General features: G+C 48.6%; 1 protein-coding gene across 2 annotated transcripts; it reads left to right on the top strand.

Annotated features, from left to right (window-relative positions):
- Nucleotides 1-1,578: 1,578 nt before the first annotated feature.
- On the top strand, nucleotides 1,579-8,131 carry VGLL2 (vestigial like family member 2). Of its 2 annotated transcripts, XM_040627505.1 has the most exons (4): nucleotides 1,579-1,659; nucleotides 3,893-4,205; nucleotides 6,271-6,792; nucleotides 8,091-8,131. In XM_040627505.1, exons 1-4 carry the CDS (start codon nucleotides 1,579-1,581, stop codon nucleotides 8,129-8,131), a joined length of 957 nt encoding a protein of 318 aa, XP_040483439.1. The 2 variants fall into 2 exon arrangements, with proteins under 2 accessions (XP_040483439.1, XP_008689395.1); XM_008691173.1 differs by lacking the exon at nucleotides 6,271-6,792.
- Nucleotides 8,132-13,590: the final 5,459 nt, after the last annotated feature.

Genomic DNA, 13,590 nt, shown 5'->3' on the forward strand with positions numbered 1-13,590 from the left:
TTGTTTTTTAAGCTGGGTAATAATTGCAGTTTGGTAATGCACGTTGCCTCTTCCTTGGTTCTGGGCTCTCAATGTTCCCATGCTCTGCCCCCGCTGCCCTCTCAAGTCAGGCCCACCACTATTCCTGTAAAGCCCTTTCCACCACCTGACCCAGTCAGAACGACAGTGTTGTCTCGATTCATGCCTAAACTTGCGGGACGGAGGACTCCGCAGTGACACCCTCCTCCCCAGGGGGCTGTGTTGGAATGGGGAGTGCTGGGGGATGGATGAAGAGCGTCGCAGGAAGCCCGTCCGAGCCAGGAGAGCTCTCGGGGCAGGAAAGAGAACAGCGCTGCACGTTTCAAAACTGAAACGCATCCTTTCAACTCAAAATGAAACATAAAATCGCAGCTACCATTTTACCGGTCGAAGAGGCAGCGAAAGTCCTCTCTGACTTCCTGCATTCTCTAGCATGACTCCTCTTGCAGTCAACAAGTCCTCGTCCGAAAAATTTACCCCAACTTTAAAGGACTCAGGCCGAGGAGCCCCGGGGCTGCGGGGGGCTGGGTAGGGCCTCCTGGACTCCTCGAAAGCAGCTCGCACCCGGAGGAGCCAGAGGCGGGGCGCGAACAGCGCCGACCGAGCGGGTTTGGGTGGGGGACTTCAAAGAGAAAGTGTCGGGATCGAGCTCTAAAGGGGCAAAAGGGACCGACCCCAGAGAGCGGAATTGAGATGTGGGAGCTGGCGGCAGGCGGGCTGGGTCAGAGGAGGTGCATCAGGGCAGTCATTACCGGCTTCAGCCACTGCTGTTTCCCCCCCCCCAGAGGGAGCTCCTCCGCGGCCGGCAGGAGTCTCCGGACTCCTCGACTTCCTGTCTGAGGTGACACGGATCCCCTAGGGGATTCCTGGGGAGCGCGCCTTCCCTCCCGGCACGCACCAGAAGCCGGGAGCAGATAATCTGCCCCACCTGGCCACCCCCGGACTCACACACTCTCAACTCTCCAGTTTGAGGCCGGGGCTCTCCCACAGCACCACTGCCACCACGGAGCACACTTCTTTCTCTCCCCAAGTGTGAGAACCCCCGCTTTCCCCCTTCTGCACTCCTCACTCCCTTTCTCTCTCTTGGTTTGCTTCTCTCTCCAGCTTTCGCCTGGGAATCCTACTCGTCTCGGCGCGAAGGCTCAGGGCTCAGGCTCAGAGCTGCGTAGTTCGCCGAACCTTTGGCTACCAGCTCGCCTCGGGGGAGCCCGGGGAAACACGCCGGGAGCCCCTCGGGCCCAGTCCCTGGCTCCCCATTGGCCCCCCGGTCCCCGCCCTCTCCGCGGCCGGGAGTGGCGTCAGCACGCCAGTCCGGCGTGGGGTTTAAATGCCCACAAGCGGGAGCCCGGGCGCTTCTATCCCGGAGCGCGGTCCGGGCTGAAATTGGCGGGGTGGGAGGGGAGCCTGCGAGCGGGATCCCGAGCCGCTGAGCGCGCTGCCCACCGCTCCGCCGCTGATGACTCGGGAGCTCGGGTCCAAGGACCGCCCATGCAGCATCACCGCGCTCCACCGACCCGGAGTTGATGAAAAAACACTTAGCCGTCTCCGCTGCGGGGAGCCATGAGCTGTCTGGATGTTATGTACCAAGTCTATGGTCCTCCCCAGCCTTACTTTGCAGCCGCCTACACCCCCTACCACCAGGTAAGTGTCTCCTCCGGGCCGGGACCTTGGAGACCGGTGGCGCGCCCCCGCTTCCTGGAGCACCGCCTGTACCCCGAGGTCCGGGGCACCTTCGCTCGGGTCCGGGGCGTCCTACTAGCGGCGGAAGCCCCGGGGATGCGGGGTTTGCCGGCGCTGCCACACGGTAGGTCGAGCTAACCCCTTTAGCTTGTCCACTTGCGCTCTCGAGAAGGCAGCTAAGCCCTGCTAATGCGTGCCTTGTCCTTCCGGGGAACGATCACCCGAGGATCGCGCGAGCGATCTGTCGGACTCCAGATTCTTCGGTGCGGGTGAGGGGAGATGCGAGCAAAGCTCACGCAGGGAAAACCAAACTTTGGTCTCAAAGGTGAGAGTGACAAGAGAACAAAAGCAAAGACCTGTCTCTGTCTTTCTGTCTAACATACAAGGACCTGCGTTCTCATCCCTGCAAGCTTATCTAAGGGGTAACTTTTTTCCCCCCGTTTCAATTCTCAAGGGATCAGGCCAATTAATTCCGGAACCAGAAATTCGTTACAAAGAGAACGTGAAAGCGTGGGTTGTATAATCTTTGCTCTGCAAAATTCTGGGGATTATTATCGGGCTGCAGTTGACCTGGCGGATGAGAGCTTCAGAGATAATATTTCGCCTTTCTAGAGCTGCATCGGGCTAACCTGCCGTCCACAAACGCACCTGTAAAAAAGACCACTTAACCCTGTTTCGGCAAACTCTTTAAGTTTCGTTAAATTATTCCAATTTCTCTCTTCTCCGGGCTGAGTCTGGTGGACCAGTTTTTCTTTCCACATCCTCAGCTGATATTGTAGAAACTGAAGATCGTAATCCAGTAAAAGAATAAGATCACACACCCAGGGGCCGTGGGAGTCGGGAGCAGGTTCCAAAGCCAGGACCTGGACTCCTGTTCAAGAGAGACTGAAATACATCCGGACCCCCCACATCCAAGTTTCTGCCAATTTTGATTGCAAATTCAGAATGTCCATTCAAAAATTTCCTGATGAATTAGTGATGGAAGGAGTAGGTTTTGCTTTTTGCTTTTTTCCTTCTACCTCCCCCCCCCCTTTTAAACTTTCCATCTAGGAGTTTGCTTAGTCTCACAATGTTAATTTGGGGAATCACCAGAATCCCTCATGATAAGCCAAGTGGGAATCTGGTGGAAGTGGTGATACTAGGAAGCAACGGCAGTCTTTTGGCTTCAGTGTCTGAGATGGCTCCTTCCCAGGCTGGCACTGTTGCAAAGAGGAGAGATGGGTTGGTTTTCTGTCTTTTGGGTCCTTTCTACTCCCTGACCCTGGACCAACCCAACCTTTTCCATGAAGTTCTCTGTTCATTTTTGTATGATCCGCCTGCTTCAAGGCCATCTCTGCCTGCCTACATTCGTTAAGACTGCAGTCTATTGCTCATTTCTAAGAAAATGCTCATTTCAGCAGCCACACGTGGTTTTTAAAATCACTACCAGACAGCCACAATTTATCCATCCTCACAGCCGAGATCTTCTTCTGTGTTCCTTATTATTACTTGTTTCCTCAATGTGCACAGAGATGGTAAGGGTAGAAATGCTCATAGCCCACTGGTTTTTCCTTACTCAAAAGAGGATCTCTTCAAAAACTGAGATAGACTTTTAAGTAGCCAGTTTGTGGGCGACCAAACAAATATCAACTTGCATTATTCACATGATCCATGTCAGGATGTGATTCCGCATTTTTACCCCCACATGATTCTTTCCTAAATGGAACTGTCTCCTACCTCTGTGGCAGTTCTTCCTTTACATTCCTGGCTGCAAGGGGTAGACTTGGGTCTTTTCATGCTCTATCAGGACGATGCTTAAATCTTACATCTTGTGCATCTGCCCTGGATTCTTAGGCAGGGGACCGTCAGGCCATAACTGGACATGGATGCCCTTTATCCTTGGAGCCTGATTTTAAAAATATACCTGAGACTGGCTCTGCGGTCAAACTCAGCTCATATCCTGGCATCTTCTGGGACTTTTCCGCTGATATCTTCAGAGAGCTTTCCCTGTGGTCCGGCAGCAATTTTGGGGAGACAGAGATACCAAGAAGGGCCATCTGCCTCTCAAGGAGCTCACGTGTGTTACTGAGCATGGGGATTAGGCCTGGCTGCCAGTTTTCCCCTGGGTACCTTAGGGATCTGAGGGAGTGAAGCAGGAACCCAATTTGCCATCTCCTTTGAAACTGACCTCTCTGTTCTCTCTGTCTTTGGGCAGAAACTAGCCTATTACTCCAAAATGCAGGAAGCCCAAGAGTGCAACGCCAGCCCCAGCAACAGCACTGGCAGCGGCAGCTCCTCCTTTTCCAGCCAAACTCCAGCCAGTATCAAAGAGGAAGAAGGCAGCCCTGAGAAAGAGCGCCCACCAGAGGCCGAGTACATCAACTCTCGCTGTGTGCTCTTCACCTATTTCCAGGGGGACATCAGCTCTGTGGTGGACGAGCACTTCAGTAGGGCCCTGAGCCAGCCTAGCAGCTATTCCCCAAGCTGTACGAGCAGCAAAGCACCCAGGAGCTCCGGGCCCTGGCGGGGTGAGTAAAGGGTCCGCTTCTAAGGGCGGATAGAGAGCGCTCTAGGCCTGGGGCCCACCTACAGGGGCTCAAGGAAAGGCAGCAAATGTCAGAGAGGAAGTGAGGAGGAGCTTGTGGGGAGGGTAAGTAAAAGGAAAGATGGAAAAAAAAATATCTCCTTGAAGACGCAGAGCAGAGCAGAAGAGTGACCTAGAAAAAACACTAGTCTTGGAATTGGGAAACCTGGGTCTTCCTACTGGCCCTACCACTTCCTAGCAATATGACCTTAGGCAAGTCTCTTAACCTCTATGGGGTCACTCTATTTACTGGTCTCTAAAATTAGAATCATACTCGCCCTCTTAACTATCCCTGGAGATGGCTGTATGACAAGTAGGAAAATGTATGTAAAAGTGCTGTGGGAATGTGACGTATCCCACACGGTTCCAAGCCACGAGGAAGATCTTCACCTACAACCTCTTGAGGGCACTTAGCAGTTCCTGAAAATTTGCCCAGAGGAAAAAGTCCTAGACCCCACTGGAAGCAAAACCTGCTGAAGTTTGTCTCTTAAAATGTATGTATGCTTTTTGCCGGGTTTCAATTCCTTAGGACATCTTGAAGCAGAAAATGTCCTTCAGTAAGCAAGTCAAGTACCAATTTTACTTTGGTACTTTAGTACCAAACATCTCTAAGGGTTTCCCCCCAAACACATCCCCTCTTTATTGTTCCACCCTTCTCACAAAGCGCTGCTTTATCTAGCCTGGGACAATGATTTACTGGTCAAGGCAACTAAATCTCCCTTCTATTATGAAATCTCAAGCTCCTTTTATTCCCAGGGCAAGGGTGGGGGTAACTATTTGGTAAGCTTTCTTACTAAACTTAATTTTTGATGTGTTGTACCAAGATGAGAAATGAGGACTTTGTAGTAAAAGGGAAACAAATATTACATTTGGGGGGGGGGGAAGGACAGCCGTCACCCTCCCTTTTCCTCTTAAGAGTGTCTGACAGTTTGTGCAAGCCTTGCCTAGACAAAATCCCAAATCATTAGTCTGGAATACAGAACATTCTTTTTATTCTGCAGATGCCTAAATGTTTTTAACAGGAAGACTGTCCACGACTTAGAATGCATTCTGCGCACATTTTTAATTCTCTGGCACGTGGTGCAGATGCCTTCCCTAGAGAGGTGCTCCATCAAGTCCCCTGGAATTAAGTATCTTTCCTTCCCCTCCCACTAAAGGCAACACGTTTGATCTAAATGCTGTTGTTCTGTTAAAATGTTTCCCGGCATGGGGGTCAACAGTGCTACTGGCCATAAGAATTAGTATTATTCCTGGCGTCCCCACTTTAAGGAACAAATACTACTAATTAAAATTTAAAAGATCTGTCTCTTTGTGTCCCTCTGCAAATAATACAACTGCCCTTTTAATATATCCGGTTTACTCTTTTGCGTGAGTTCTTGGAAAAAAATATTTGAAAGAAGGTTTCTAGAAAGGAGGCTAATAATAGCAAGACTTTGAAATATGTCGATGGACTTCCAGTCTATCAGAGGCCTTGGAGGGGCACATTTTCTGGAGCTGGGGTGGCTGAAACGCGAGAGGGGGTAGTGAAATCACTAGGCGGCTGACCAAGAGTGGGTAGAGGTATCTTTAGCTTGGGGAGAGGCTGCGGGCTGGGACACGGAGGCCGCGTCTACCCCGAGGCCGCCCGGGCAGCGCAGCCTCCAGGCGGGGGAAGCTCCCTGCTCCCCAAGACTGGAACTGAAGGGGGGGTGCCTCCTCTCTTCCTCTCCCAGTCTGTCCTGGGGTTTCCGCACTGGAGACGCGTCTGCAAATTCCGAGGAAGCGGCCCTCCTTCCCAAAGGGTTTCCCCCATTTTGCGACGCCTCCAGCTCGCGTTCGCAGGCTGCAGCCCCCTCAGAAAGGCGCCGCCCCCGAGGCCCGGCTGCAGGTCCGCTCCCCGCCGCGGCTTTCCCGCCCTTTGCCGGCCCGGCGTGTTCAGCTTTCCCGCCGTGCGGGGTTGGCTCTTCCACCTCCCCCGCCGTGACGCGCTCCTCTCTTCCTTTCCTCCCCTCCGCCTCGCCGGCCTGCAGACGGCTCCTTCCCGATGAGCCAGCGCAGCTTCCCCGCCTCCTTCTGGAACAGCGCGTACCAGGCACCGGTGCCCGCCCCGCTGGGCAGCCCGCTGGCCGCCGCGCACTCGGAGCTGCCCTTCGCCGCCGCCGACCCCTACTCGCCGGCCGCGCTGCACAGCCACCTGCACCAGGGCGCGGCCGAGCCCTGGCACCACGCGCACCCGCACCACGCGCACCCGCACCACCCATACGCGCTGGGCAGCGCCCTGGGCGCCCAGGCAGCCGCCTACCCGCGGCCCGCCGCCGTGCACGAGGTCTACGCGCCGCACTTCGACCCGCGCTACGGGCCGCTGCTGATGCCCGCAGCCTCGGGGCGCCCGGCCCGCCTCGCGCCCGCCCCGGCGCCCGCCCCGGGCAGCCCGCCCTGCGAGCTCTCAGCCAAGGGCGAGCCGACCGGCTCCGCGTGGGCCGCGCCCGGGGGACCCTTCGCCAGCCCCGCGGGGGACGTGGCCCAGGGTCTGGGACTCAGCGTGGACTCAGGTAAGCGGGAGAGGGAGCTTGGCCTCCCCGGACCCCTCCTGCCCTGTGTCCGACCCTGGGCTGAGCCCCGGATCCCCCTTAGTTCTCCTTGGAGACCCCAGTGACCTTGTGGCCCAAAGGTCTGCATGGCAGGGTTGTGCTTCAGCAGGTGACCCAGTGTCATCGGTGTGGGCAGAATGAGAAAGGACACTGCCCTAACCTGGCTGGTAGAGATAATAGAGGATTTTTTTTCAAATAAATAAATAAATAAATAAATAAATAAATAAATAAATAAATATATTTGTTGAAAAGGTTCTAGCTCTGCGCTGTTCAATTCTGTAACCGCTAGCCGCATGTACCTGTTGAGCACTTGAAATGCGGCTAGGACGAATTGGGATGTGCTGTAGGGCGCATAATACACACTGGATTTCAAAACTGTGGGCAAAGAAAAAATGTAAAATTCATGTCACTAATATTTTTATGTTGATTGCATGTTGGAATACTTTCGACACATTGCATATTGAACATATTGGGCTAAATAAAATATATAACTAAGATTAATTCTCACCTGGTTCTTTTTACTTTTTTCCCAATGTGGCTGCTAGAAAATTTAGAATGATGCCTGTGGCTCCCATTGTGTTTTTATTGGACAGCGCTGACCTAGAGGACCTAGAGCTAAGAGTGTAGCTCAAAATCTTCTTCAGCTTGGGGGGGGGGCGGTATTGTCTCCTAGTGACAAGAAAAATGTGCTTCTGGTATCAACCTAATTGCCAAATTAAATAGGTCTCTTAAAATGTAAAATTCAAGGAGAATGTGATTTCAATGACTATATTGAGTTTCTGGCTTAACGAGTTGAATTTGAAAGGTACGTTCTTCTGCTTCCTTTATTTTTAGGGCATAATCAAAAAATGGTTATATTATAAATGCAGTCATTGGCTTGTAGTCTTGCCCACCCACCCTCCCTTCAGGTGAAGATCTGACACTTCTGTTTGCTTTGCTTTTACTTTCATTCATGCCCTTTGAATGAATTGTGACATTCACAATAAAACTGTGGTGTTTGTCTTTCTCTTTCCTTAAACACCTGTGCCTTCCCGCCCCCAACCCCCTTTCTCTCCCTCTCTATTTCTCTTCTCCTTCTCTCTCTCTCTTTCTTTTGTTTTCTCTCTGTTTTCAGGTTTACAGCCTCAGGATAAAAGCAAGGATCTGTACTGGTTTTAGACTGCCCACCTTGTTCCCTGTAGGTCTCTGCCTATCGCGATTGCTGACGCTCAGAGCTGAAATCGAGTGGGTTTGTAATGGCTTCTGATCTTGGTTTGCAGCTCGTCGTTATTCCCTCTGTGGTGCATCCCTCCTGAGCTGATCTGATGACCCCGGGTTTCCCCTTCCCTTTCCCTTCCGACCAGCCATGGAGGCTCAAGCATCTGGGCCTCTCACTTCATGGATGAGGACGTGGGGGAAGGCAGAGACTTCAAACATCTCCACGTGTTGGGAAAACCAAAACATACATCTACAGAAATTTTGTCTAACAATAATTCCTTCTGCGGAAAGAGCAGATCCAAAGACTCTAAATCATGTTTGATGACTTTTGGGCAAGTCACTGGAAATATCTGCGGTGAGCTCCCTTAGATGATATGATGTCATAAGTTTTCTTGGAAAGAGGAGGAAAAAAAAAGAGACTTTTTGGTGTGAATATTTTTTATGCTGATGTGAATTATGTCAGTAAGTAGTGTGACCGTAGCACTACTGATGTCAGTATCCTCACATTTAAAATGTGTTTGTATTTGCATCGAAGACTGTGGTAGAGAAGTAAAAGAGGCCAGTTCCTTCTTCCTCACCTCATGGCCTCCAGCTCCCTCCGTGCCCACTCCCTCTGCAACACCCACTCCAGACACAAAGACACACTCTTCTCCTTTGGACTGTGAATATGGAAGCCTCAGCCTAAATGTGAGTGGCAAGTGGCTTATCTGGAGCCACCTGCCCAAGTCTTACTGAAATGCAGCTGTTGTAGGACAACTGTTGAAAACTCCAGAAATACATCGACCAAGGTGGCACTTCCCAGTGTTTGGCACAACAATTGCAATTGCACTGGATCTATTTTGTGTGTGTGTGTGTGTGTGTGTGTGTCATATTTTTTACGAGGAACATTTTACGATGAAAGAAGAAACCCTTCTCTGCCTTCTCTCCCACAAATTCCGTCTCTCCTTCCGCCCTTCTCTGGATGGGAAAAAAAAGAAAAGCAGCAAGAAACCCCAACTGTCTCCATGAAGAAGAACCAGGAATCACCACAAGGGGAAGAAATGTCCACAGAGTCTCTAATACCTCGAATAGTCCTCCCAGTCTCTGTGGTCGCGATTTGGTCACTTTCATTTTGGCACAGGGGAAGGGGTCCATGCATGGGCAAAGCTGAAGGTGATGAGGAAGAAGAAACGAACAGTAAAGATGTCTCTTTACTGCAGGGTCGCTGTGTTATTTCATAAAAAGAAAATAAATGTCTTAGTCTTTCTCGAGTAGAATAAAATAATTTATAGTAGTACAATCTGATGTCGGTACCTAACGTGACTTTATGTATATAGTGCTTTTTGTTTTCCCAAAGTGTTTTGCATCCTGTGAAACCTGTTAACCCTTTCCACTTGACGTCAGCCCTGGGAGTGAGAAGTTAGGTATCCCACGTCTGTTTCACAAAGGAGAAAATTGTGGCCTGCAGACGCCCAGGGCTTACCTGTCAGCATTCGCTGGGTTGAAAGTAGAGATGGTACTGAAAGCACCACCCGGACACCACCGTTCAGTCAGGCACACATTTATTCTCCAGAAGGGAATTGTTGCTTTTTCTGTTCTCTTAAGACAGTAGTCGGATAAAAAAGTGTTTTTTATTGCTTGTATTACATTTCAGTAAGCTAGGCTAAGAAACCAAACCTACCACTAGGCAAAAAAAAAAAAAAAAAAAGAAGAAAAAGAAAGAAAGAAAGAAAGAAAGAAAGAAAGAAAGAAAGAAAAGAAAAGAAAAGAAAAGAAGGGAGAGAGAGATTGATTATTAAGAAATTAGTGGTCTTTCTCTTAATTTTCTCTTGATGCCAGAGTTATGTTCATTCACTAAAGTGCCTGAAGGAAATATTTTGTGTTATGTTCAAATCGCCCTTCTAGATCTAGATTATTCAAGCATAAAAATATTAGTTTAAATCTTGACCTTCATGATAACATGAGAAACAAATACAATTTATCTTGCATAATAGTCTCAAGAGTTGGGGGCCGTAAGGGACCTTACTCAGAGTACGGCTTAGCAAAGGTACCCATCCCCTCGTTCTATCATCTTGGCAGCTGTGAAGTAGACGGCAATCATTACAGGAACCTGTTACTGGTTTTGCTTCTGGGGAAGGTACTCGATGAGTATGCTGCATCAGACGCGATAGCGCTCATAATAACTGATGTTAAGTGTTTATCAGGCGCTGGTCTGAGGACTTCATACGCAGGTTAACTCATTGAAGTCGCACAGCCATTCGATGTCGTATTTATTTTGATGATCCCCTTCTCATCGACAAGACAACTGAGGCTCAGAGAGGAAAAATAATTTGCCCAGTCACACAGCCAGTAAGTGGCAGAGCCAGGGTGCCAACCCAGGCCACCTGGATGCAGAGACCGCCCTGTTACCCACCACACAGGCTGCTTGTCCTCTTCTGATTTGCCTCGGGTGGCTCAACTTCGGGTTTCCTTTCTCCTCCACAGTAAATGAAGAAGGAAGGGGAGAGAGGCAGGGCAGCAAAGGCTGACATACCATAGACCTTACGGAATCCCTGGTCTCAAAGGAACTATCACAGGACATTTTCACACCTCTTCATCAAATGATACTATCTATAGACCATTCAGTCAGATGCAGATTTCCATTCTTCTCCAGGAGGGAATTATTTTTGCTTCTCTTATTAATTCATTTCAGTATTTACCAGACTTCACGGCCCTGAAGCTCTTCACACCCAAGCCGAGTCGTGTAAGAGTTAGCCTGAGGTTTGGACATTGAAGCAATAACTAAAATTAACTCTGGACATCTCTGTGGATTTTTTTAATCCATGTTCCATTGGCACGGAACACTAGTATATACAAGCATAAATAAAATTCATTAAGTCCCAGCTTGCTTTTTAGAATTTGCCGCTGAGTATGCCGTTGAAGAAGAAAGCACGAGGTGCATTCTCTGCTGGACATTGTCTGCAAACAGTCCCCACTGGAAGAGACGCTGCCCGTGCCCCACAGCGTTAGCACCCACAAGATCTCTGCTCAGAACCCACAGGCAGCATTTGCCCAGCCACAAGGTTCTGATTACTGAAGCCTCTCCCCTGAGTTGCATCTGACCTGAATATCAGGTTGCTGGTGAGGAGACTCATTCACTGGAACTGGCCTTCAGGGCAGTCCTGACCAGACCATCCAGACTGCTGAGCTGGGCTCTGATGACCTGGCACGCAGGACACTCAGATGACAGCATTTCCCTCCGTGTTAGACGTTCCCCAAGTAGAAATGCAAGACGACTTAGAACTATAATGATCCTGTCTGTGTCATCAGAGAGAACTTGAGTGAATTAAAAATCCTAACAGACATGCTTTAGGCCCACCAAATTCATGCAAAATATGAATTCCTATGCCTGTCTTGTTAATATTCATGAAAGGATGCAGATTAGAGAAGGCCCTGGACGTCGATAAAAGGACATTCAAGGGCATGAAGGATGACACGGGGAAAGGCAAACATGACGTTTTCACGTGTTCTACCTGGTTGGGCGGCCTGAGAGAAAGATAAGCTTCTCCTCTGCTCATCTCCGCTGGCACTGGCAGCCTCTCCATGCAGCGTTCCCTGTGCGCTTGGCCTCAGCTGAGGGAGAGGTGATGAAAAGGGGAGAGACAGCTCTCCGCCACCAAGTAATCCTTTTGCCGATTGCCCTCTGGCTGAGAACTCAGTCACCCAACTTCAGGGAACTCTATCTGTTCTACTCCTTTAGTTTAAAAGGAGTTGCCATCCTGTCTCATTTCCCCTTTGAAGTTCTATTTCAATGTGTGGCAAATTCTAGCAATGACTTAAGATTGATTTGGGCCTGGATAGGAAGGAGGGCAGAAATGGTGGACGTTAGGACTTACATCCCCTTACTGGAAGCTTCTCTTGCACTCTTTCTGGGTAAGTACTGCTCTTTCTGTGCCCTTTTTATCAGAGGAAACAACTCTTAAGAGCAATTTAACTTCCAGTTTGCTCAGATTCATAAACCCTGGGTTTATGTGCGGTCACCCATACCCTTTCTATCAAAATATACAGGATTTTTTTTTAAACACTTAGTGATTGATCACTTTGGAGTTGGAGGAGAAAAAAAATAAGACTTAGGCAAACTGCTTTTCATATAAATGCTATTTCTATAAATAGCATTTTAAATGTAATTCCTACGGTGTCAAAGCATGAAAGTAAACTTGAAAGATATTTGAAAAGACTTTAAAGGAAACAAAAAAAAATAAGATTCCTTTATAAAATTGCCTTAACACTCTGTTGACAATATGCCTGCAAATAATTTACATTTTGATCATACTTTTCAAAGTCTATACTCTGTACATTCCATTTTCCTTGCAAGATTTTTAGGATTTATTATTATTCAGTATCTATTACATATTCCTAAAATCTGGAGTAAAGGAATAAATGGCCCAAAGGCAGTATCATTATTAGATTTGCTGTTTGTACATAACTGAAGTTTTGACATTTACGCAAGCAATGGGGTTAAGCAAACGTAAATTTCACATTTCCTCAACACCAGCTTTCCCTCATCTCTCATGAATAAATGAAACTAATAATATAAATATGGTACCCTCACAATAGAATCTGTCTACGGATATTTCTCTCTCTCTCTTTCTCTCTCTCTCTCTCTCTGACGCAGGCCTACAGGAAAATCAGAGACTCCGTGCCCTCAGACAGGCACAGACACAAATGATTATTCTCACTTGACAGACCAACTGTACTGCTCTTTCCTTGTATTTCACTCCAGCCCCAGAAGGCTGGATCAGGAAAGAGACACTTGATAGCTGCTGGTTCCGTGGTTGAAATATTTGTGAAGTTAACGCATAATCTGAAAGCAGAAGCTAATAAATTATAGGGTGCTAATTGGAGCTGGAGTGGAGCTGTCAATCATGTTCTCCTAAACACAGAGAGACCCTCATACCCTAAAAAGGCAAAGCAGCCTTCAGGAACAGCTCCCAGTTGCTTCCAGCCTTGACCCGCACTCCAGGAGAAACATCAAGTCCAGGCCGACTGGCCTCTGACAGAGGCGGCAGAGGTGTTCTGCTAGTCCAAGCTCACTTTAAGGAGAGAGACAGATTCTCTTCTAGGGGGAAAGAGCAGAATATTTTTACCAAAGAATTACTGTCTCAGAGAAACATATTGTTTACAGAAATACATAAAATCGAATTTACCAGAATAATGATTACTTTGGTAAAACGTTACCCTTTATTTGGAATTTTTCACTTTACAAAACAAGTTTAACTCAACGAGAGAAAAATCTAAAGGTCTCCACAATACCGTCATGTCTACCTCAAGTTACAGTATCTCTCTGAGTTTTCTGACCTACTCTCACGGAACGAACCTCCGCTAGAACAAAACTAAGGAGTCCAAATTTCCATTGCCTTACTGGAATTCCTTTATCTCCCCCTAGAAAAACAGCAGCAGCATATTTCTTATTCTTTTGTTTTGTTCTTATAAACTCGTAGTAACCTCTGGTTGTACTTATCTCCCACTATGTCAAATGGCTGACGTGATTTTGCTCAAACGATCCTCCTCTGTTCCATTTCCTGTCAACACTGTATAAATTAA

The sequence above is a fragment of the Ursus maritimus genome, unplaced genomic scaffold, assembly GCF_017311325.1.
Source record: "Ursus maritimus isolate PB19 unplaced genomic scaffold, ASM1731132v1 scaffold_13, whole genome shotgun sequence".
NCBI classification, from domain to species: domain Eukaryota; kingdom Metazoa; phylum Chordata; class Mammalia; order Carnivora; family Ursidae; genus Ursus; species Ursus maritimus.